At 38.1% G+C, this 26,967-nt stretch overlaps 1 protein-coding gene across 2 annotated transcripts in view; it reads right to left on the bottom strand.

Moving 5' to 3' along the window:
• Positions 1–4,660: 4,660 nt before the first annotated feature.
• ZNF81 (zinc finger protein 81) overlaps positions 4,661–26,967 on the bottom strand; it is a 72,940-nt gene continuing 50,633 nt past the window's right edge. For both annotated transcript variants that reach the window (XM_081221454.1, XM_081221455.1), the window contains exons 4-5: positions 26,209–26,304; positions 4,661–6,886 (exon numbers count right to left, since the gene is read on the bottom strand). In XM_081221454.1, the coding sequence (XP_081077580.1) occupies positions 5,178–6,886; positions 26,209–26,304 (1,805 nt within the window). In that variant the 3' untranslated portion in view covers positions 4,661–5,177. The remainder of the gene's footprint in view (positions 6,887–26,208; positions 26,305–26,967) is intronic.

A 26,967-nucleotide genomic window follows, 5' to 3' on the forward strand; every position in this document is an offset into this window, starting at 1 on the left:
TTAGTTAGCTTTTTCTCGGTAATAAGCCACCCAAAACTTAGTGGCTTCAAACAATCAACATTTTAATCCACGATTCTGTGAGCTGTCTGGGAGGGGTGGGGTGGATGGCAGTGCTTTTCTAGTCTAGGTCAGTGTATTACTATTGTAATCTATTACTATCTAACAAATTACCCTAAAATTTAGCAGCTTAAAACAACATCTATTATCTCACGGTTTCTGTGGGTCAGGAATTCAGGTGAGGCTCAGAAGGGTACCTTTGGCTGAAGCTCTCTCATAAGGTTGCAGTCAAGCTGTAAGCTGAGGCTATGGTCTCATGTGAAGGCTAGACTGGAAAAATATGCTCCCAAACTCATTCATGTGGGTCTCTCCATAGGGCTGCCTCATGCTTCCCCTAGAGTAAGCCCTCTGAGAGTGACAGCATCCAAAATGGAAGCCCCCATCTTTCTGTAACCTAATCTTGGACGTGACATCCCATTGCCTCTGCCTCATTCTATTCACCAGAACCAAGTCACTAATCCAGCCCAAACTCAAGGGAACAGAATTACACGAGGGTGTAGATACCAGGAGGTGGGGATAATCCAGGGTCATCTCAGAGGCTGCCAACCACAGTGGGCTTGACCATGGCTAGATGGATAGAATGGCTTCATTCACACATCTGGCAGATGAAATATGGTTGGTCTAGGACACCTCAACTGGGATGGCTCATCTCTGCTCCGTCACTGCTCCGTAAGGTCTCTCATCCTCTAATAGCATAACCCAGGCTTTTTCACACTTGGGCTCAGGATTTCAAAGAGCAGCAAGAGTGGGCAAACCTCAGTGTGCAAGTACTTCTCAAGCCTCTGCTTGTGTCATATTTGCTAATGTCCTATTGGCCAAAGAAGTGGCCAAATCCAGTTTCAAGGGCTGGAGAAACAGACTCTACCTCTTGGGTGAAGTGGCAAAGTCATATTGAAAGGTGGCATATATTCTGATGGTAGTGGCTAAAGGAGACCATCCAGACTTCTGGATTCTGGCTAGAATGTAGACACCTGAAAAGAGCTCCCATTCTTATAATTAGAAAAAGTTCAGGTAATCTACAAAATCATAACTTTTCTTGAACTCGTCATAGAGCAACGAACTAGCTTGATATATGAGACAAATGCCTCAAAGGAGACAGGAAGTTATCACTGGTCACCTATGGCAGAGCAGGAAGGAAGATGGGTCTACCACACCAGCAGTAAGAATTCAGCAAGAATTTTAAATAAACTTCTAAAGGCTGAGTGTGGGATAGTGTGAGAATATAGGACCTCTGAGAGCTGGAGACCTAGGGGTAGTTAGCCCCCATTTGCAGGTTCTTCTCCACAGACCTCCACTGGGTGCTCACAAGAAACACTGGGGATAGGGTGGGACTGGAGAAAGCCTCTATCTGTGGTGTAGGCCTGCAAGGGGACAACTGCTGATACAGAAATGGCACAAAGCCCCAATGGGACCCTATTCCCTTATAAACAAAAGCCTTAAGCCACTGGGGGAAGTGCAGCAAACCTTGTTGCCCACAGGACATAGGTGAAGATCCACTGTGGCTAGAGGAAAGGAAAAGGGAAAAAACCTTCCACTCACAGGGGAAGGGCAGGAAACCATCCTAGGCCCAGACCATTTAAGGCTTTATACTAATGGGGAGGGCAGGATCACTGGAAAAGCCTCACCCTCCAAGATCTAGGGATACAGGGCCTGCCTAAGACTGAGGCTGGCCCAGGACAACTCCTGTCCCCCCACTCATCAGGTCACCAAGACCCAGGTAATAATAGAAGCCTACTACTAAGGGAGAAGCAAGAGCATAGAGAGGGAGCCTCTCTGAGATGCAGGCACATAGGAAACACCTAAAGGCAAGGGTGGTTCAGGAATATTGAGAAAAATTATCTGGAAAACCAGTGCCTACTCTAAGCACAAGGTAACACTAGAGAAATTTGAAGTCATTGACACACTGCAGGTAAAGAGAGCAACAAAACCTAAACCCAGCCTAAATCCTGACTAGATGGACTCAATTCCCCTATGCTAATGACCTATAAGGAAAGCAGCCATTATCTACTCCCAGGAATAAATACTTACCTCAGTTTCTACTCTCCTACATACAACATCAGACATTCAGCCAAAAATTACATGCAAAACAGCAAGAGAAAACAATCCACTGTCAAGAGACAAAGCAATCAACAGATCCAGAATCAGTTGATCCAGTTGTTGGAACTGTGAAACAGGGAATTTAAAATAACAATGATTAATTAATATGTTAAAGAGGGTAGTGGAAAAGGTAAACAACAGGTTATGAACAGATGGGGAATTTCAGCAGAGAGAATGGAAATACTAGAAATAAAAAGAAAACATAACTGAGATGAAGAATGCCTTCAATGGGTTCAACAGTGGATCTAACAGAGCCAGGTTAGGGGTTAAAAATCAGTGAACTTGAAGATAGGTTAATAGAAATTATCCCAACTGAAACACAAAGCAAAATAATGACTGAAAACAGGCATACATATAGGGATGGAAATTTGTAGCATTTTCTATCTAACAGTCTCTCCTCTGGTCATAAATTATTTACATTATCATACCATGCAAAATATGTTCACCTCCATTCCAAGACCTCTAAACATTTATCCCAAATTATAGCATCAGGCTCAAATCTAAGACCTTAAGTCTTCTGCTTCAGGTTCAGATATGGCTGAGGCTCCTTGGGTGCAGTTTCTCAGTTTCTTGATCCAGAGACCTGTGAGTTAAATGACAAGTTATATGACCACCACCCCCAACCCAACACACACACACACACACACACACACACACACACACACACACACACACACACACACACACACACACACACACACACATAAATATAAATACAATAGTGGGATAGGGACAGGATAACTGCAACAGATACTCCCATTCAAAAAGGGGAGGAACAAGAGGCATATATGTCACTGTTCCATAATAATTCTGAAATCCCACAGAGCAAATATTGTCAGGTATCCCTGCCCCAGGGGCAAATAATGTTTCTTGCTTAGGTCACAGTTCTACCTGGGAATGGCTTCCCAGTCCATTTTAGTACATTGTTCTTGGGTCTTCTCTCTGAGACAGCCTTCTTTTCCCATAAGAAATGGCCCATGTTTACAGCTGAGTAACTTTCTCAGCTTGCTTCCTGTTCACAGAAGTTAGAGAGGGGAGTCCAGAGGCCACTTTTCATTTTGGACTGTTTCAGTCCCTTTAAGTCCAACCTAGAGGTAGTTTTGCTAGTAAAACTCTATTAAAAATGTTACAAGTTTCTATGAATCTGGTTTGTATTTACTCCATGACCCAAATGCGACATCAACAATTCTTTTTACCCTCCCTACTTTGAGCAGTGTGTCAGGCTACTGGGAAAATGTTGTGAAGTCTTTAGAAGCTGTTTGATTTAGCTGAGAGAGTCTCCCAAACTCCAACTTAAATATTTCACACATTTTAACAAAGGGTCTTAGAGCCACATCTACTATTTGATCTCTACCTTTGGGCCATTTTTTCACCTTGAGAATATTTTGGTGGCTGGAGAGACTGGAGATGTGAAGCAGTTATTTTCAACCCAGCCAAGTCCTGGCTTTTCTGTTATTTCTTCTGAATTCTGCTCGCAAATGGAACAGTTATTTGCTTAGTTCATACTTTTCTTTCTGTATCTTATCATATGCAGCTAAAAGAAGCAAACTGATACTTCCAACATTCTGTTGAAAATCTCTTTAGCCAGATCCACAAGTTCATTTGGTACCTTCTCTATCTTTCCACAGAGGATGGTGACTGTTTTGCTATTTTTTTCCCTTACTAAACAACACAGACTGCCATCTTTTCCAGCCTTTCTTAACAGTTTTCCTCATTGTTTTTCCAGTCTCTGCCTGCTGCCCAGGCCCAAAGCTAATGTCACGTCTTATGTTTTGATACAATACCCCCAGTAGGCGTACACTTTTAGGTATTACTTAGCATTTGCTGTGCAACAGACTACCCCAAACTTAGTAGCTTAAAACAATAATCATTTTATTTATCTCATAATTCTCCAGGTTGGCTGGGATAACTGGTGTGGCTCTTCTGGTGTGGGCTGGCATGGCTGGGGCTGGAGGTTGATGAAAGCCTCACTCCCATGTCTGGCATTTGGTCTAAGGGGCTTCAGCTGGCCTGGTTCTTCTCTGTTCCATGTGGCTTCTCATCCCTCAGTAATCTTGAGTTTCTTCACACGAAGGTCTTGGAATTCCAAAGAGCAGCAAGAGAGGGTAAGACTTGAGGCAGGCTTTACACACTTCCCCAGCATCTTCTTGAATCTCTTTGTTAATGTACATTGGCCAAAACAAGTCACATGGCCAAGCTCAGAGTCAAGGAGTAGAGAGAGAGAGCTCTACCTCTTAATAAGAAAAACAACAGAGTAATATTAAAAAGGGGAGTGCATAAAAGGATGGGCGAGATCTGTGGCTATTTTGCATTGTACCACAATGAAGGAAGATAAAAATACGATGTCATGGAAACCAGTATGAATGATAGGATTATATGTATGTGTTTGTGTAAAATTATATCAGCAGATGTGTGTATATATAAAACCATAATGACTTTAAAACTGTGGATTCACATGAGCAAAATATTCAATAGGAAACATATTTGATAGACAATTACATTAAATCCAAAAAAAATTTCAATTCAATTATTCCTCCCATTGTGAAATGTGTTCTGCTACAAATACTCTACAGAACTGAGAGCAGGCCTACACATTAAATATATCATTTTGTTGTCCTACCTTTTGTTTTGTTGCCACTTTAAATTGCTTAATATAACACAGTAAACATTACATTTATATAATTTTGCATACTCCATCTATAAAGAATTTGGTAATAACTTGCCTTATATAGTACTTTGTACAGGAAGGCTTTTCCTAATGCCTCAAACTGACAGCATTTTCCCCGGTATGAATTCTATTATATTTTGTGAGGCTGTGAAAATATGGAAGTTCCCCTTCATTCAGTGCATTCTTAGAGGGTCTCTTCCGAATAATTTTTCTCATCTCAGGTGAAAGAGCCTGATGAATTCTTTTCATTATACAATGTATTCATATATGATCGGTCTTGGTTGAATTTTATAATACACACTTAGACCTGATTTCTGTGATAAGGTTTTCTCATTTTCAGGAAACAGGGTTACTTTCATGTATGAATATTGCGATGCATACTCAGAACTGATTTCTGAGTGAAGCCCTTTCCACAGTCACTACATTTATAGGGTTTCTCTCCAGTATGAATTGTCTGGTGTTTATTGAAATTTGACCTGTCAGTGAAGGCTTTCCCACATTCTGCACATATATATGGTTTCTCTCCTGTGTGAATTCGCTGATGTACTTTGAGATGTGGTTTCTTGGAGAAGGATTTCTCACAGTCAGAACATTTGTAAGGCTTCTCTGTAGTATGGATTCTCTGATGTGTAATTAACTCTGACTTCTGGATGAAGGCCCTCCCACAATCAGCACAGACATAGGGTTTCTCTCCAGTATGAATTGTCTGGTGTTTATTGAAATTTGACCTGTCTGTGAAGGCTTTTCCACATTCTGCACATATATAAGACTTCTCTCCAGTATGAGATTTCTGGTGAGTATTGAGATTTGACCTGTTGGTAAAGGCCTTCCCACAGTCAGTGCATATATAGGGTTTCTCTCCTGTGTGAATTCGCTTATGCATCTGGAGTTGTGACTTAGAAGGGAAAGATTTCCCACAGTCACTGCATTCATAAGGCTTCTCTCCAGTATGAATTCTTTGATGTGCAATCAAGTGTGCCTTTTGGATGAAGGCCTGCCCACATTCAGTACATATGTAGGATCTCTCTCCTGTATGAATTCTCTGATGCATTCTGAGCGTTGATTTTTGGGTAAAGGCTTTCCCACACTCACTGCACTTGTGGTGTCTCTCTCCAGTATGAATTTTCTGATGTACATTGAGGGCTGAGTTCAGGGAGAAGCCTTTTCCACATTCACTGCATTCATAAAGTTTTTCTCCAGTATGGGTTGTCTGATGCCTAAGTAGGGATGACACTTGGAAAAATGATTTTCCACATTCACTACATTTATAGGGTTTTTCTCTAGTATGAATTTTCTCATGCATAATTAATTCTGAATTTTGGATGAACGCCTTCCCACACTCAGAACATATATATAGTTTTTCATCTCTATGAACCCTCAAATATATACTGAGTACTGGCTTCTGTGTAAAAACATTCACACATTTGCTAAGTTCATGAGGTTTTTCCATAGTATGAATTCTTTGAGGTGCAAAGAGGTGTGACCTCTGGGTGAAGATCTTCCCAAGTTCAGTACACATATTTGCTTTCTCCCCAACAGGAAATTTCAGATTGTGACTGAGTGCTTGTTTGAGGCTGAAGGCTTTTCCACAATGATTGCTGTCACAGAATTTCACGCCTGTATGTGTATTTTCATGGTTAGTATAAGAAGAGCTCTGGGTGAAAACTTGACCATGTCCAATAATTTTATCAAAGTTCTTTGTTGCATTGTTTTTATTATGAATAGGTACATCTAAATTATACTTTAAACTCTTTCCAAATGAGTCACGTTTATGGGATCTTTTCTGTGAAGGAATACGATTTGGGCCTGGATGAACAAATTTTCCACTGTCTTTATATTCATAATCCCATTCTGTATTCAATATTTTCTTATTGATGAAAGCAGCATGACTCAGAGGCTTGTTCTGTTTTTCCTGATAGCTTTTTATCTGTTCAGCACCATGCCACAGTTCTTCTAAAATGGAATACAATGAATTATCTCTTGTATCTTCACCCTCCATTTCACTATGAAATGAAACTTTTCCAGAAATTCTTTTTTGTGAGGTCTTAATCCCAAACTTTCCATCTAAAAAGAGAATGAAAAAGTAAAATTGACACAAAGAATAGATGGCAGAAGATTAAAAGGTACACATAAATTAATCCAAATTGAACACAGGGAAACCAGTAAATTTGATGATGATGATGACGACAATGAGAGAAAATACATATATAGCACTTATTGTGTGCCAAGCTCTTATATGACACAATGTTCCAGGCATTGTTCTAAGAAATATATACATATGAACTCATTTAATCCTTTCAAAAGCCCTATGAGGTATTTTCTATTATTATCCACCATTGTAGATAAGGAAAGTGAAGTTCAGAATGATTATATATATATATATATATATATATATATATATATATATATATATATATATATATATTCAGTATTGGAGACTGGAGTTCAGCTAAGCAATCTAGCTCTATTTTGGTAGGGGATATCAAGTAGGGTGAAGTGAAGATTAAACAGACAAGGGTTTTAAGGGGAAATTTCTGTGGAGAGCCTAGGCTTGAAGGGGTGACTCACAGTCTAAGTCCTCATTAGCTTGGCTTGAAGGGGTGACTCAGAGTCTAAGTCCTCATTAGCTTTCAATTCTAAATCCTCAGTTATCTCACTGATTCTTGCTTATTAGCAACAATATCAAATTAAGGTGATAAAAAACAGTTAAATTTGCTAAGACAGTAGATCCTAACAGTTCTCATCACGAGGAAAAATTTTTTTTCTTTTTTTTTTTTTGTGGTACACGGGCCTCTCACTGCTGTGGCCTCTCCCACCATGGAGCACAGGCTCTGGATGCGCAGGCTCAGCGGCCATGGCTCACGGGCCCAGCCGCTCTGCGGCACGTGGGATCCTCCCAGATCGGGGCAAGAACCCATGTCTCCTGCATTGGCAGGCGGACTCTCAACCACTGCGCCACCAGGGAAGCCCTCTTTCTCTTTTTTGTATCTATATGATATGGACGTTAACTAAAACTCTGGCAATCATTTCACAATATATATATGTCCAGTCATTATGGTGTACACTTTAAGTTTATACAATGCTGTATGTCAATTATATCTCAATAAAACTGAAAAAATTAATTTATTCATGCCTATAGGAAAAATATTGTGATCACAGCCATCTTGACCTATACAAACAATAAATGGATGTCTATACTCCAACTCTCCATCCAGGTGTTATTGTTTTCTTGGAACAAAAATTATATATATTTAACAAGAAGTACAAAATCAGAGAGATGACACACCAACTGTGGTAGACTGAAAGTTATCCACTAGAATCTGTTTCATCATTCTTTTGCAATAACAGAGTAGTAGCCAGGCATATGGCTGCCCAGTCATGTAACATTTCTCAACCTCCTTTGAAAATTGGTGTGGCCATGTGACAATGTTCTAAACAGAATGTGAGAGAAAATAACGGGTGCTACCTTCAAACCAGAGCATTGAAACAGTAGGCATGTTTTCTCTATACCTTCTTCTACCCTCTTGCTTACTAAAACCTGGACTTGACAGCAACATGGATTCAAACATGCAGATGCCACAAAGAATCCAAGAGACAGTGGAGTTGAGTAAAGGAAGGAACCTGGATTCATGAATAAGCAGGAGCAACTAGGTTTTCCAATGGCCTGTGATATTAGACTTTACATAAGAGAGAAATAAAATTCTGTATTTAAGGCACTGTATCTAATGCTCTCTTTACTACTGTGAATTACCTTTAACAAAATTAATATACTATTCTCGCCCAGAGTGGGAATCACAGATTGTTCCATTACCAGTACAGTTCATGAGACATATGCCAATCTCAATAATAATTGTAAAAGGAAGAATTACACACTATCTCACCAGCAAGAGTTTTTAGGTACTGAGAATGCTCTGAATCATCAAATCCAGTTTTCCCCTGTTAGTCATTTTGATACTTTACTCTGAACACATGTCCAATAAAAAATCTCATCCTCTTATTCTTTTTTTTTATTTTTTAACATCTTTATTGGAGTATAATTGCTTTACAAGGGTGTGTTTGTTTCTGCTTTATAACAAAGTGAATCAGCTATACATATACATATATCCCCATATCTCCTCCCTCTTGCGTCTCCCTCCCACCCTCCCTATCCCACCCCTCTATGTGGTCACAAAGCACCCAGCTGATCTCCCTGTGCTATGCGGCTGCTTCCCAGTAGCTATCTGTTTTACATTTGGCAGTGTATATATGTCCATGCCACTCTCTCACTTCATCCCAGCTTACCCTTCCCCCTACCCGTGTCCTAAAGTCCATTCTCTACGTCTGCGTCTTTATTCCTGTCCTGTCCCTAGGTTCGTCAGAACCATTTTTTTGATTCCATATATATGTGTTAGCATACGGTATTTGTTTTTCTCTTTCTGACTCGCTTCATTCTGTATGACACACTCTAGGTCCATCCACCTCACTACAAGTAACTCAATTTTGTTTCTTTTTATGTCTGAGTAATATTCCATTGTATATACCTGCCACATGTTCTTTAACCATTCACCTGTCGATGGACACTCAGGTTGCTTCCATGTCCTGGCTATTGTAAATACAGCTGCAATGAACATTTTGGTACATGACTCTTTTTGAATTATGGTTTTCTCAGGGTATATGCCCAGTAGTGGGATTGCTGGGTCATATGGTAGTACTATTTTTAGATTTTTAAGGAAACTCCATACTGTTCTGCATACTGGCTGTATCAATTTACATTCCCACCAACAGTGCAAGAGGGTTCCCTTTTCTCCACACCCTCTCTAGCATTTATTGTTTCTAGATTTTTTGATGATGGCCATACTGACCAGTGTGAGATGATATCTCATTGCAGTTTTGATTTCCATTTCTCTAATGATTGATGATGTTGAGTATTCTTTCATGTGTTTGTTGGCAATCTGTATATCTTCTTTGGAGAAAGGTCTACTTAGGTCTTCTGCCCATTTTTGGATTGGGTTGTTTGCTTTTTTGATATTGAGCTGCATGAGCTGCTTGTAAATTTTGGAGATTAATTGTGTGTCAGTGGCTTCATTTGCAAATATTTTCTCCAATTCTGAGGGTTGTCTTTTGGTCTTGTTTATGGTTTCCTTTGCTGTGAAAAAGCTTTGAAGTTTCATTAGGTGCCACTTGTTTATTTTGTTTTTATTTCCATTTCTCTAGGAGGTGGGTCAAAAAGGATCTTGCTGTGATTTATGTCATAGTGTTCTGCCTATGTTTTCCTCTAAGAGTTTTAGAGTGTCTGGCCTTACATTTGGGTCTTTATTCCATTTTGAGTTTATTTTTGTGTATGGTGTTAGGGAGTGTTCTAATTTCATTCTTTTGCATGTAGCTGTCCAGTTTTCCCAGCACCACTTATTGAAGAGGCTGTCTTTTCTCCATTGTATATCATTGCCTCCTTTATCAAAGATAAGGTGACCCTATATGTGCGTGGGTTTATCTCTGGGCTTTCTATCCTGTTCCATTGATCTATATTTCTGTTTTTGTGCCAGTACCATACTGTCTTGATTACTGTAGCTTTTTAGTATAGACTGAAGTCAGGGAGCCTGATTTCTCCAGCTCCGTTTTTCTTTCTCAAGACTGCTTTGGCTATTTGGGGTCTTTTGTGTTTCCATACACATTGTGAACTTTTTTCTTCTAGTTCTGTGAAAAATGCCATTGGTAGTTTGATAGGGATTGCATTGATTGCTTTGGGTTATATAGTCATTTTCACAATGTTGATTCTTCCAATCTGAGAACATGGTATATCTCTCCATCTGTTTGTATCATCTTTAATTTCTTCCATCAGTGTCTTATAGTTTACTGCATGCAGGTCTTTTGTCTCCTTAGGTAGGTTTATTCCTAAGTATTTTATTCTTTTTGTTGCAATGGTAAATGGGAGTGTTTCCTTAATTTCTCTTTCAGATTTTTCATCATTAGTGTATAGGAATGCAAGAGATTTCTGTGCATTAATTTTGCATCCTGCTACTTTACCAAATTCATTGATTAGCTCTAGTAGTTTTCTGGTAGAGTCTTTAGGATGCTCTATGTATAGTATCATGTTAACTGCAAACAGTGAGAGCTTTACTTCTTCTTTTCCAGTTTGGATTCCTTTTATTTCTATTTCTTCTCTGATTGATGTGGCTAAAATTTCCAAAACTATGTTGAATAACAGTGGTGAGAGTGGGCAACCTTGTCTTGTTCCTGATCTTCGTGGAGATGGTTTCAGTTTTCACCATTGAGGACGATGTTGGCTGTGGGTTTGTCATATATGGGCTTTATTATGTTGAGGAAAGTTCCCTCTGTGTCTACTTTCTGGGGAGTTTTTATCATAAATGGGTGATGAATTTTGTCAAAAGCTTTTACTGCATCTATTGAGATGATCATATAGTTTTTCTCCTTCAATTTGTTCACGTTTTATCATATTGATTGATTTGCATATACTGAAGAATCCTTGCATTCCTGGGATAAACCCCACTTGATCATGGTGTATGATTCTTTTAATGTGGTGTTGGATTCTGTTTGCTAGTATTTTGTTGAGGATTTTTGCATCTGTGTTCATCAGTGATATTGGCCTGTAGTTTTCTTTCTTTGTGACATCTTTGTCTGGTTTTGGTATCAGGGTGATGGTGGCCTCGCAGAATGATTTTGGGAGTGTTCCTCCCTCTGCTATATTTTGGAAGAGTTTGAGAAGGATAGGTGTTAGCTCTTCTCTACGTGTTTGATAGAATTTGCCTGTGAAGCCATCTGGTCCTGGGCTTTTGTTTGTTGGAAGATTTTTAATTACAGTCTCAATTTCAGTGCTTGTGATTGGTCTGTTTACATTTTCTATTTCTTCCTGCTTCAGTCTCAGAAGGTTGTGCTTTTCTAAGAATTTGTCCATTTCTTCCAGGTTGTCCATTTTATTGGCATAGAGTTGCTTGTAGTAATCTCTCATGATCCTTTGTATTTCTGCAGTGTCAGTTGTTACTTCTCCTTTTTCAAGACTATTGCTTTGAGTCTTCTCCCTTTTTTTCTTGATGAGTCTGGCTAACGGTTTATCAATTTTCTTTATCTTCTCAAAGAACCAGCTTTTACTTTTATTGATCTTTGCTATTGTTTCCTTCATTTCTTTTTCATTTATTTCTGATCTGATCTTTATGATTTCTTTCCTTCTGCTAACTTTGGGGGGTTTTTGTTCTTCTTTCTCTAATTGCTTTAGGTGTAAGGTTAGGTTGTTTATTTGAGATGTTTTTTGCTTCTTGAGTTAGGATTGCATTGCTCTAAATTTCCCTCTTAGAACTGCTTTTGCTGCATTCCATAGGTTTTGGGTTGTCATGTTTTCATTGTCATTTGTTTCTAGGTATTTTTTTTTGATTTCCTCTTTGATTTCTTCAGTGATCTCTTGGTTATTTAGTAATGTATTGTTTAGCCTCCATGTGTTTGTAATTCTTACAGATTTTTTTCCTTGTAATTGATATGTAATCTCATAGTGTTGTGGTCAGAAAAGATACTTGTTACGATATCAATTTTCTTAAATTTACCAAGGCTTGGCTTGGGACTCAAGGCATGATATACCCTGGAGAATGTTCCATGTGCACTTGAGAAGAAAGTGTATTGTTGTTTTTGGACGGAATGTCCTATAAATATCAATTAAGTCCATCTTGTTTAATGTATCACTTAAAGCTTGTGTTTCCTTATTTATTTTCATTTTGGATGATCTGTCCATTGGTGAAAGTGGGGTGTTAAAGTCCCCTAGTATGATTGTGTTACTGTCGATTTCTCCTTTTATGGCTGTTAGCATTTGCCTTCTGTACTGAGGTGCTCGTATGTTGGGTGCATAAATATTTACGATTGTTCTATCTTCTTGGTTTGATCCCTTGATCATTATGTAGTGTCCTTCTTTATCTCTTGTAATAGTCTTTATTTTAAAGTTTATTTTGTCTGATATGAGAATTGCTACTCCAGCTTTCTTTTGATTTCCATTTGCATGGAATATCTTTTTCCATCCCCTTACTTTCAGTGTGTATGTGTCCCTAGGTCTGAAGTGGGTCTCTTGTAGACAGCATATATATGGGTCTTGTTTTTGTATCCATTCAGCCAATCTGTGTCTTTTGGTTGGAGCATTTAATCCATTTACATTTAAGGTAGTTATTGATATGTATGTTCCTATTACCATTTTCTTAATTGTTTTGGGTTTGTTATTGTAGGTCTTTTCCTTCTCTTGTGTTTCCTGCCTAGAGAAGTTCCTTTAGCATTTGTTGTAAAGCTGGTTTGGTGCTGCTGAATTCTCTTAACTTTTGCTTGTGTGTAAAGGTTTTAATTTCTCCATCGAATCTGAATGAGATCCTTGCTGGGTAGAGTAATCTTGGTTGTAATTTTTTCCCTTTCATCACTTTAAATATGTTCTGACACTCCCTTCTGGCTTGCAGAGTTTCTGCTGAAAGATCTGCTGTTAACCTTATGGGGATTCCTTTGTCTGTTACTTGTTTTACCCTTGCTGCTTTTAATATTTTTTCTTTGTATTTAATTTTTGGTAGTTTGATTAATATGTGTCTTGGCATGTTTCTCCTTGGATTTATCCTCTATGGGACTCTCTGTGCTTCCTGAAATTGATTGACTATTTCCTTTCCTGTATTAGGGAATTTTTCAACTATAATCTCTTCAAATATTTTCTCAGTCCCTTTCTTTTTCTCTTCTTCTTCTGGGACCCCTATAATTCGAATGTTGGTGGGTTTAATGTTGTCCCAGAGGTCTCTGAGACTGTCCTCAATTCTTTTCATTCTTTTTTCTTTATTCTGCTGTGTGGTAGTTATTTCCATTATTTTATCTTCCCAGTCACTTATCCGTTCTTCTGCCTCAGTTATTCTGGTATTGATTCCTTCTAGAGAAATTTTAATTTCATTTATTGTGTTGGTCATCATTGTTTGTTTGCTCTTTAGTTCTTCTAGGTCCTTGTTAAACGTTTCTTGTATTTTCTCCATTCTATTTCCAAGATTTTGGATCACTGTGACTATCATTACTCTGAATTCTTTTTCAGGTAGACTGCCTATTTCCTGTTCATTTGTTTGGTCTGGTGGGTTTTTACTTTGCTCCTTCATCTGCTGTGTGTTTCTCTTCTTATTTTGCTTAACTTACTGTGTTTGGCGTCTCCTTTTCACAGGCTGCAGGTTCGTAGTTCCCGTTGTTTTTGGTGTGTGCCCCCAGTGGCTAAGGTTGTTTCAGTGGGTTGTGTAGGCTTCCTGGTGGAGGGGACTGGTGCTTGTGTTCTGGTGGATGAGCCTGGATCTTGTCTTTCTGGTGGGCAGGACCCTGTCCAGTGGTGTGTTTTGGGGTGTCTGTGACCTTATTATGATTTTAGGCAGCCTCTGTGCTAATGGGTGCTGTTGTGTTCCTGTGTTGCTAGTTTTTGGCATAGGGTGTCCAGCAGTGTAGCTTGCTTGTCGTTGAGTGGAGCTGGGTCTTGGCGTTGAGATGGAGATCTCTGGGAGAGCTTACGCCATTTGATATTACGTGGAGCTGGGAGGTCTCTGGTGGACCAATGTCCTGAACTCGGCTCTCCCACCACAGCGGCACAGGACTGACACCCGGCCAGAGCACCAAGACCCTGTCAGCCAAATGGCTCGGAAGAAAAGAGAGAAAAAAAGGAAGAACGAAAGAAAAAAATAAAATAAAATAAAGTTATTAAAATAAAAAAATTTAAAAAGTATTAAAAATTTAAAAACAGTAAAAAGTAATAAAAAAAGAAAGAAAGAAGAGAGCAACGAAACCAAAAAACAAATCCACCGATGATAACAAGTGCTAAAAACTATAGTTAAAAAACAAACAAACAAAAAAACCCAGACAGAACCCTAGGACAAATGGAAAAGCAAAGCTATACAGCCAAAATCACACAAAGAAGCATACACATACACACTCGCAAGGGAATTTTCACAAGGGAAAAAGGAAAAAATAAAATATCTTTTGGGAAGTCTGAGGTCTTCTGGCAGCATTCAGTAGGTGTTCTGTAGGAGTTGTTCCACATGTAGATGTATTTCTGATGTATTTGTGGGGAGGAAGGTGATCTCCACGTCTTACTCCTTCACCATCTTGAAGGCCTCTCCCTCCTCTTATTCTTTTTTTCTTTTTTTTTTTTTTTTTTGCGGTATGCGGGCCTCTCACTGTTGTGGTCTCTCCCATTGTGGAGCACAGGCTCCGGATGCGCAGGCTCAGCGGCCATGGCTCACGGGCCCAGCCGCTCCGTGGCATGTGGGATCTTCCCGGACTGGGGCACGAACCCGTGTCCCCTGCATCGGCAGGCAGACTCTCAACCACTGCACCACCACGGAAGCGCCCTCCTCTTATTCTTAAGTTGCATTTTATTCTCACACATTTGGCTTTACTTTATTTGGAAGTTATTAAGCCCTGGATTCCTAGGCTTGGTTTTAGTGGTGGCTTCACTTCTCACTTTACTTAACACTTAAATGTATATATAATGTCTAACATAAATAGAACTTAACTCCTAACCCCCTGCTGTATTGGACAGTATTTAGATCACCAGCACCAATATTCATCATAAAAAATTTGCTCCTGCAATAAAAAGCTTCTCTACACCTTTCTGAGCCCACATATTCAATGAACAGTACATAAATGGAGAGTCATCAGTCTAGAAAGAACTGTACATGCAAGCTGGCATTCTCTTTGCCACTCAAAAAGATGCCTCACAAAAGTTCAGTTTATTCCCAAATAAAAGGACATGTTCATATCCTCTTCCTCCATTCCTGCTTAGCATCTTCTTTTGTGCCATTTAAAAATGTATGTATGCTTCATCAAATAGTTTGAGTCTTTTATTTTGAAAATTAATCTAATCATATTGCTAGTGAGACTTTTTTCTGAACCTCAGAAGCAGACACCCTATGTGCTATTCATTTTGCTAATCATTTTAATAGACTTCTAATAGCAGCCAAAATAAATAAATGTTTTAAAAATAGAAACACAATGCATAGACGGTAAACTTTTAAATATTTGATTCCATTATCTTTACTTTCCAATGACAGTCTATGTTCCATTGAATTCCTCTCAGTAGAACTTTTAAAAACCCTTCTGAAATAGAGCAAAGTACTCATATTCTTGTCCCCCACAAATTTGATTAGTTAATATTGGTATTTTCTTTGTGCTTAGCATTTGGATAATGAAAATAAGATACAGGCTCTTATTTTCAGAGACTTTCAAAATTACTAGGGGCAGGAGCATCTGAGTGATGGGGGAACAGAAATGGAAAAGAGCAATTACTTTGGAGTAGGTAAGGGGAGTTTCATGGAATAGACGATAACCTGAGATGAAACAAAACGAAAGTGCCTATTGCCTAGATAGGCAAAGCACAAAATAATAGTGAGTCTAGATGCAGAGACGAGCTTCATATTTGGTAGGCATTAAAGACAAGGTGAAAATCTGAGGAAAGCATGAATTAAGGAAACTGCACAGATACAACTTTTATTGGAAATAAATGGCCATGTTGTAGGTGGCACTGAGAGAAGAGCTATTGGTCGTGTATTATATAACATGGAGTAACTGACACAGGGAACTATATTCAATGTCCTGTGATAAACTATAACAGAAAAGAATATGAAAAAGTATATATGTATAACTGAATCACTGTTTTGTATAGCATAAATTAACACAATGTTGTAATCAACTATGCTTCAATAAAATAAATTTTAAAAATAAAATCACTTGGACTGCAAAAAGTTAATATTTAATATTAATAGCTTTACTTCATAAAGCTAATGGCAAAGAGAAATGCAGTGTCTCAGGTAATGAAATCTATCAGTGGCATTTAAGATGAACTAGAAACAAGAATGGAAGCTGCAAATCCCATTAGGAACAGAGTAATCCAAGCATAAGAAGATACAGACTTGCTCTAGGTGATGATACTAGGAGTTAAGATGAGAGGATATCTAAATAGTATTCTTTTAAAGAGAAAAAAAAGGAATTGCAGAGTAATGAGTAGGAGAAGATAGCTAAGAGGGAAGAAACAAGAAACAGCAGAATCTGACAAAGTTTGGAATGTTGAAGATTCCTGATTTGGGCAATGATAATGCCAATTCCTCACATACTAAGTAAGGATGAATAAAGTAGAATATTTTGTGGGAATTGTCTAATATGTAGGTAAGTGTGGTACTAAAGCCCAGTTATAATATAGCAACTAGTGGTGCCAATATGGAAGTCATAAGAATACAAATAAAAAGCTTAAGTGTTCAGAATGGAAGGATCTTTTGAATTAATTACTACGGGAACAAATATCCAGAAGACAGTAAACAACATCCATAGCCAGTGGCATCTCAGTGGGGGGAAAAGGCTCGATGGAAAAGGAAGTGAGCAAATTAGGTACAAGTCAAAAATAGAAAAAACTATATGGTTAGACAAGATAAAATAATAGGAACAAGAAATTCACAGGAGAGGAAACCCAAATGGATAACAGATATTAAAAAGGGGAAAAAAACCCCACAATACCACTTTACATCCATTAGATTGGCCACAAAATAAGAAATCTGGATAATGCCATGTACTGGCATAGATGTGGTGAAATGGGCACACTTGTGTACAGCATGTATACTCCAATGATCAAGCAATACCATTCCTATATAAATATCCCCAAGGAATAGTCTCACAGGCTCATAAGATGATCTGCATAAGAAATTCTTCATTTATTGAGGTATAATTTCTATACAGTAAAGTGCAGATGTTAAATGTAGAACTCATGAGTTTTTTCATATTATACCCCATGTAACCACCACCTAGATGAAAATATATTTTAATTATCCCAGGAAGTTTCCTTGTGGTCCTTCCCAGTCAATTACTGACCTCCAGAGGTGACCACCATTCTGACCATGATGATACCTTTGGAAGAAGAGTAATTTTTTATTCTAATATAGTTCAATTTACTATCAAATGAGGTGGAAAATGTTATTTTTTGTTTTTGTTGTTCTCCAAAGGAACTTGTACGATACTGGTATTATTTCTTTAAACGACAGGAAGAACTCACCAATGGAGAGAGGTTTTAAATTCTAGGTTAAACTTCTTTAATAGATAAAAAGACTACTAAAATTTTTCTCTTTCTGTTTGTGACATTTCTTATAACTTGTGTTTTTCTAGGACTGTGTCCATTTCATCTCAGTTATCAAATTTGTTAGCATAAAGTTCATCATAATATCTTCTTAATATCCAGTGGTACAATCCCCCCTGGTCACCAGAACCAGGTGCTCCAGGGGTATCCTCTGTGTGGGCTGCATGTACTCACCTGTTGTGGTTGGGCCATGATTGCTGTGAGCATGCTGGAGGGTGGAATGGCCCCCTGGAGCAGGAGCCACTTTGGCGGGGGGGGCACTGGGGCCAGCTGAGGCTCCCCACTGGGTGGAGTGGGGTGGGTCCTTAGAGGAACACTGGGTGCATGGTGTTAGTGAGGCTAATGGAGAGTGGGAGAGTGACAGAAATGGTACCTGCCAGCACCAGGCAGCTAGGTGGAAGGAGAGTAAAAAAAACGCATTAGCACTTCTGTCCCTAGAGAAAGTTCCACTAGATCCCTGCCCCTCTGGCACATGCTCTAAAATTAGTCAATGAATCTCATTCTCGTATAACCCAGGTACTTTCAAGCTGCTGCCTCTGCAATGGGACTCAGAGAGAGTAAGTCTGTATGTGAGCCCTTCAAGAGCGGAGTCTTAGTTTCTGACAGCCCTCCAGCTTTCCCAGATGTAAGCCCCACTGGTTTTCAAAACCAGATGTTGGGGGACTTGTCTTCCTAGTGCAGGTATCCTGGGCTGGCGAGTGCAATGTGGGGCTTGGACCCCTCACTTTTCAAGGGGGACCTCTGCAGTTATGATACCTTCTTGCTTGTGGGTCATCACACTGGGTGTGTGGGTTCTGAATAGAATGTGTCTCTGCCCCTCCTACATATCTCAATGTGGCCTTTTCTTTATATCCTTAGTTGTGGAAAATCTGTTCTGCTAGTCTTCATGTCATTCTCAGAGATAGTTAGTTGTTCTCTGTGTAGCTGTAATTTAAGTGTGTTTGTGGGAGGAGATGAGCTCAGGATTTTCCTACTCTGCCATCCTGATATAAAGCAATAAATTTCTATCTGGGTGGTACTTCAGCTTCATCCCACAAGTTCTGATGTGTCATATCTTTTTTTTTTTTTTTTTTTTTTTTGCGGTACGCGGGCCTCTCACTGTTGTGGCCTCTCCCGTTGCGGAGCACAGGCTCCGGACGCGCAGGCTCAGCGGCCATGGCTCACGGGCCCAGCCGTTCCGTGGCATGTGGGATCTTCCTGGACCGGGGCACGAACCCGTGTCCCCTGCATCGGCAGGCGGACTCTCAACCACTGCGCCACCAGGGAAGCCCTGATGCGTCATATCTTCATTATCATTCTGCTCAAAATATTTTCTAATTCCACTGTGGTTTTTTCTTTGACTTATGAGCTATGTGTATATATGCTGCTTACTTTCTAAACATTTGGATATGTTCTAATTGTCTCTCTGTTCAGAGTTTTGATTTATTTCAATGGTAACTAGAGAACATATAATATATGATTTCAATCCTTTGAAATTTGTTGCAATTAGCTTTATGTCCCAAAATAGGGTCTATTTTGGTCAGTGTGCCACATGCACTTGAAAAGAATGTGTAATCTACAGTTGTGGGATGGAGTGACCTATGTATGTCAGTTAGGTCATACTGGTTTATCATGTTCAAATCCTCTACATCTTTACAGATTCTTTTGTCTGTAAACAGACAAAAATCAATTACTGAGATAGGTATGTCAAAATCTCCAACTATGATCGTGTATTTTATCTTTCCTTTTAGTATAATCCATATTTTCTTTATATATTTTGAGGCTATGTTATTAAGTGCATACAAATTTATATTTTTGTAATCCTGTAGAATTGAAATTTTATCAATTTCAGAGAAAGAGGGCACATTACTGAAGATACAACAGACATTAAAATGGTAATACAGGAATATTATGAAACAACTGAATGTCAAATATTGACAACTTAGATAAAATGCACAAACTCCTTGAAAGAAAAATTATCAAAATAAGAAGAAATAGAAAATGTGAACATCCCTATATCTATTAAAGAAACTGAATTTGAAATTAAAGATAATCCCACAAAGAAAACTTCAGACCCAGATGAGTTCACTGGTAAATTTTATCATATATTTAAGGAAAAATTATAAAATTTAAAGCAATCTTATACAAAATCACCAAACAGAGGAGTGAACATTGAAAAATCCTAGCAAATACAGCAATTTTACACAAACTCTTCCAGAAGACAGAGCAGGCATGGAATTTCAACTCATTTTATGAGGTTAGCATTAACATGATACTGAAATCAAAGATGCTATAAGTGAAAAAATTCCCCCCAAACTAAAGATTAATATCTCTCAGAAACATAGAGATAAAAATCCTTACCAAATACTAGCAAATTGAATCAAGAAATACATGAAAGAAGATAATACATCATGATCAAGTAAGTTTTATCCTGGGAATGCAAGGTCAGTTTAACATCTGAAAATCAGTGGAATTCATCACATTACCAGAATAAAAAGTTCATCTCAATAAATGCAGAAAAAGCATTTGGAAAATCTCATATCCATTCATGTTAAAAACTCTTCAAACTGGGAATAAAAATAAATTACCACAAATTAATTAAGGAAAACCACAGCTAATACACTTAATGCTGAAAGACTGAAAGCCTTTGCCTTCAGATTGGGAACAAGATAAAATAAAAATAAAGGGCATGCAGACTAAAAAGGAAATGATAAAAAGACATGATAATGGATACAGAAAATTTTAAGGAATTTACAAAAAGACTCACTAGAATTAATGAGTGAATTTATTAGCAAGGTCTCAGAATACAGGGTAAATGTACAAGGATCAATTGTAAGAGTTCCACTTCTAGTATGGAGAAGTAACCTCCTAAACAAAAATTCTTCTACAGACAGTAACTGTAAGCTCTAGAAAAACAAAACAAAACATGTATTGGTAGAGTGAATAAAAGCAAGCAGATTTTGGAGAGAAGTCAGAAGTTAGAGGAAGTCTGAACAGAGATCTGAGTTGCTATCCACCTTAGGTGAAACAGCAACTCCGATTTGAGTATAACCTGGTTAATTGCCTACTATGAAAAAACACAGAACAGTGTAACAGAATATAGTGTTACTATAACATAACACTGATAATGTTCAAGATACAATCCAAAATTACTCAATATATGATGACCTAGAAAAATGTTCTTTTGGTCACTCTCCAGTGTCTTCAGTAGTTTTTAAAATATATTTGCCAGAATTAACAGTTTTGATCTGTTAGATGGGTTGGTCCAATAGAAACAATTCAGTCCTACTATGGCTCGTGTTAATTTTTGTATATGGTGTGAGGTTTGGGTCAAGGTTTTTTCCTTCCATTTGATACTAATATCCATTTGTTCAAGTGCAATTTGTTCAAAAGATGTTCCTTTCTCCCACTGAATTGTATTTGCACCTTTCTCAAAACTCAGTTGTCCACATACGTGTGGGTCTATTTTTGGACTCTCTTTGGTTCCATTTATATATCTATTTGTCCTGACATCAATACTACACTGTCTGAATTACTGTAGCTTTATAGTAAATCTGAACATTAGGTAGTGTAAATCTTTCATACTTTTTCTTCTTTCTCAAGACTGTGTTGGCTATTCTAGGTCCTTTGTATATCCATATAAACTTTAAAATCTCCTTGTCAGTTTTTATCCCCTATAATTACAAATAATTGATTGAACAAGTAGAATATAATTCCATAAAGCAACAGATCTCAACAACACACACAACCAACTTTAAATCTATATATAGAGAGATTATATATATATATATATAATATTAGTACACAACACCCATCAACAGCTAAATATATTCTTTTCTCAGACCACGACAGAATTAAATTAGACAACATAAAGGAAACAGACAAATTCCTTAAAAAATACAACTTACTATGTATGACAAAAGATGAAACAGAAAATCTGAATAGCCCTATGTCTATTAAAGAAATTGAATTTGTTATTAAAACTTTCTCATCAAGAAAATTCCAAGCCCGATGGTTTCACTGGTGAATTCCATGAAACAGTAAAAAAAGAAGTAACAATCTTACACAAACTATTTCAGAAAATAGAGAAGGGAAAACTTCACAACTCATTTTTTTTTGTGTGGCCAGCATAACCCTAACACTGAAACCTGACAAAGATATTGCAAAAAAAGAGAAAACTAGAAACCAATTTCACTCATGAAAAATGCCAATATTTTTTTTAAAAATCAGTAAATAGAATCCAACAATGCCTTGATATAATAAGGGTAATAAATCAAAATCAACTAGTATTTATCTCAAAAATGCAAGGTCAATTTAACATTTGAAAATCAATAAATAAATTCACATATTAACAAAATAAAAGTGATCATATGATCACTCTAATAAGATGAAGAAAAGGACTTGACAAAATACTACATGTAACCATGATAAGAGAAAACCTCTTCAATAAGCTAGGATTAGAAAGAACTTACATAACCTGATAAAGGGCAGCTTCAAAACACCTACAGCTAACATCATACTTCATGGTACGAACTTTCTGCCCCAAATGTCAGAACAAGGCAAGCATGCCCATGCTCAACACTTCTATTCAACATCGAACTAAAGGTCTTAGACTGTGAAATAAAGAAAGGAAAAGAAATAAAAATCATGAGATTGGAAAGGAAGAAGTAAAAGTGCCCTTAAAGTGATGATGATTACTTACATGAAAAACCCCAAGGAACCTACAAGAAAACTAAGAGGTGGATTTAGAAATGCCTCAGGATACAAAGTCAACGTACAAAAATAAATCACTAGCAATTTATACTAGCAATGAACAACCTGAAAATAAAAAAAAAAACAATGTCATTTATAATAGTATCAAAAAACATTAAATACTTAGGGATAAATTTAATGGAGGATACATAAAACGTCTAAACAGAAAGCTATAAAACATTGCTGAAAGAAATCAAAGATCTAAATAGATGTAGAAAGTTGCCATATTCATGGATTAGAAGGCTCAATATTATTAAGATGTCAGTTCTCCTAAAATTGATCTACAGAATTAATACCAAAATCCCAGCAAGCTTTTTCAAAAAAATTACAAACTGATTATAAAATTTATATGGCAATGCAAACGACCTAGAAGAGCCAAAGTAATTTTTTTTAAAAGCCAAGCTGGAGAACTTACCCTACCTGACTTCAAGACTCATTATAAAAGCTACAGTAATTAAGTATGGGTCTGGCAAAAGGACAGGGTATTAACTATATTTTCTTATTTTCTGTGTTCTTGATGCTCTGGCATCTGATGCCTTGCTGATCCTGGAGAGACTGCCCCTCCCAGGGCTAGTTATTTCCTAGAGGCAGTAAATGACTTCCCTGTAACGATACCTTTCATATGCAAAACAACCAATCCAGAGCCCATATCCACCAATTATCTCCTTCATCACCATCTCACAGGTTGAGCCACTAGCCCCATGACCAAATCACCTCAGGGCTGGGTACCAGGCAACTAAGGACAGTCCCTACACCCCAGAGCCCGCTGAAATTACTCAAACTAGCTAATTCTAAACCTCCCCAGCCTGATTACTCTGGCTCACCCATTATTTCCATGAAAATCACAATAAAGTCTCTTGCCCATGCTTCCTCCTCACAACTTCTACCTCCTGATGGACCCTGGTGCTCCCTGGTGTGACCCTACGTGGTGTGGCATGCCTCCTCCTCTTGAGAACTGTGAGTTACAAACTATTTTCAATGGCAGTTGTCTCTGGATCTGTTGACCTCACCATACCTAAATAATAATAAAACCTTCATTTTAAAACAGAAAGACATATAGATCAATTGAACAGAATAGAGAATCCAGAAATAGGTTCACATATATGAAATCAATTGATCTTAATAAATGTGCCTAGGAAATTCAGTGGGAAAAAAGTCTCTTCAACAAGTGGTTCTAGAACAACTGAATATCGTATTGAAAAAAATGAACATCAATCCTTACATTAAACACACAAAATGGATCATAGACCTAAACTGAAAAAGCTAAAATAATAAAACTTATAGAAGAAAATATGAGAAAATCTTTGTGACCTTGTAGTAGGCAAAGATTTCTTAAACAGATCACAAAAAATACTAAAAGTTTGAAAAAGATGATAAATTAGACTCCATCAAAATTAAAACATTTGCCTTTTGATAGGCACAAGTAAGAAAATAAAATTGCAAGGCACAAACGGACTCACAGACTTAGAGAATGAACTTATGGTTACCAGTGGGGGGAAGGGTGGTGGGAAGGGATAGTTAGGGAATTTGGGATTGACATGTATACGCTGCTATATTTAAAAAGGATAACCAACAGGGACCTACTGTATAGTACAAGGAACTTGCTCAATGTCATGTGGCAGCCTGGATGGGAGGGGAGTTTGGGGGAGAATGGGTACATGCATATGTATGGCTGAGTCACTTTGCTGTGCACCTGACACTATCACAGCATTGTTAATCGGCTATACTCCAATGTAAAATAAAAGTTTAAAAAAATATTTTAAAAAATTGCAAGGCACAGATTGGATCAAAGTATCAGTGATACATATATCTGGTTTAGGAGTTGTATCGAGCAAATATAAACAACTCTTAAAACTCAGTAAAAAGAAGACAAACAACCCAATAAAAAATGGAAAAGATATTTGAATAGACAACTCACAAAAAATGTACAAATGGTCAATAAGCATATGAAAAGATACTTAACATCACTACTCATCAGAGGAATGCAACTTAAACTCATAATGATGTACCATTACACATCCACTATAATAGCAAAGATTAAAGACACTGACGATAGCAAGTGTTGGTGAGGATTTGGAGCAACAGAAATTCTCATGTATTGCTGTTAGGAAGGTAAAATAATACAGCCACTTTGGAAGACAGTTTGGTAATTATAAGAAATTATAAGAAAGGTAAGCAAACACTGATTATATTATACCAGCAACTCCACTCCTAGGTATTTACCCAAGAGAAATGTAAACATATGTTCACACAAAGACATATCAGAATGTTCACTGCAGCTTTATTCATAATAACCAAACAATGACCACCTGTCATCAACAGGTATAGAGATAAACAAATTACAGTATAGTCATACCACGGAATAGTATTCCAAACTAGTGGTACACTCAATAACATGAATGAATTGCGAAATCATCATGCTGAACAAATAAAGTCAGACCCCAAAGGGTATATACAGTATGATTCCATTTATATGAAACCCTAATAAAGACAAATCTAATCTATAATAACAAAAAGCATGCCAATGATTGCCTGGGGCCGAAGTGGTGTTGAGTACTAACTTCAAGGGGCATGAAGGTGCATTCTGTGTGATGGAATGTAATATGTCATAATTGGGGTGGTGCTTATATCAGTGTGTACCTTTGTCAAAACTCAGCAAACCGTACTCCTAAAATGGATACATTTTATGGTATGTAAATTATACCTTAATAAAGCTGATTTTAAAAGAAAAAAATGCTAGGTGACAGTGATCATAAAGTCAGAAGATGGGAGAGAGGCGTGAGATAGGGAAGGTGGAGAGACGTGAGGAATCTAAAGGCAATACCTACAAAGAGAAAAGAAGGTGAGGCTGGTTGAGGTGATGACAGTTTATTGGTATCTTAGAGTGAGAAGATGAAAATGAGATGGAGAAGAAGGTGAAAGGGCACCAGGGAGAACAGGAGTGAGGCAACCAACTGATCTTCAAAGATGGAAAATCCATTAAAACCTGAATGTATATGATAAGGATCTAAGACCCTGGGAGTGGGGTTTCGGTACTAAAGCATAAAAATGTGATGGAAGGAGAGAATATCCAAGAAAACCAGATCCATACTGAGGAAGCCTGTCATATGATCGAGACTATACATATTGCAGCAATTCTCCTGGAGGAAAGCCAAGCCAAGAAGACAGTTGATAACAGTAAGGGAAATAAAGGGAGAGAGCAATTTGGTACCAGAGAGGCCAATGTTATCTATTTTCAAGAAGTTTCTAAAGTTTTGAACCTTCAGTGGGAAGCAGCCACATAGCACAGGGAGATCAGCTCGGTGCTTTGTGACCACCTAGAGGGGTGGGATAGGGAGGGTGGGAGGGAGGGAGACTCAAGAGGGAAGAGATATGGGAACATATGTATATGTATAGCTGATTCACTGTGTTATAAAGCAGAAACTAACACACCATTGTAAAGCAATTGGAGTATACTCCAATAAAGATGTTAAAAAAAAGAAGGGTAGCAATCATAGCCTTTTAAAAGTATCAGCCTCAAGTATTTCCATGTCTCCCTTCTGCTCGGATCACACTCGCTCACCTGAGCAGCTCTGATGTGGGGTTTCCTCCTCCAACGTCCAAGGCTCCTCTCCTTGCTCCAACTTGAAGATGACCTCTGGCTTGGGAATTTCACACCCTGTTAACAGGAAATGATAGAAAATGGGGTCCAGCTAATTGCTTTCCATTTGTTCTTTGGAAAAGTGACCACGTTTCATTGGGAAAAGGGTAATAAGTGCAAAGGTGCAAAGGGACTGAAGAATCTCAGACCAATCAAGGATGACACCATCACACACTTCAGATGCCCCAGAGCACTCAGCAGCTGAGGATGGAAGCAGCCTCTCTGAGGTTCTGTGTTAGTTCCCTAGGGCTGCTCTAACAAAGTACTGAAAACTGGGTGGCTTAAAACAATAGGAAGGTATTGTCTCATATTTCTGGAGGCTAGAAATCTCAAATCAAGGTGTTAGCAGGGTCATGTTCTCTCTGGCAGATATAGGGGAGAATCCTTCCTTGCATCTTCTAGCACTTGTGCTTGCCAAAAATCTTTAGCACTCCTTGGCTTGTAAATGCATTTTACTCCAGTCCCATGGCTGTCTTCTCCCTGTGCGTCTCTTCTCATTGTCTTCCCTCTGTGTGTGCCTATTTCAGTGCCCAAATTTCCCTTTTTTGTAAGGATACCACTCAATTAGGGCCCACACCAATGACCTCATCTTAACTTGATCCCCTCTGTAAAGATTACTACTTGCAAATAAGGGCACATTCTGAGGTACTGGGGGTTAAGATTTCAACATATCTTTTTTTT

The sequence above is a fragment of the Mesoplodon bidens genome (genome assembly GCF_964165515.1).
Source record: "Mesoplodon bidens genome assembly, chromosome: X".
NCBI lineage: Eukaryota > Metazoa > Chordata > Mammalia > Artiodactyla > Ziphiidae > Mesoplodon > Mesoplodon bidens.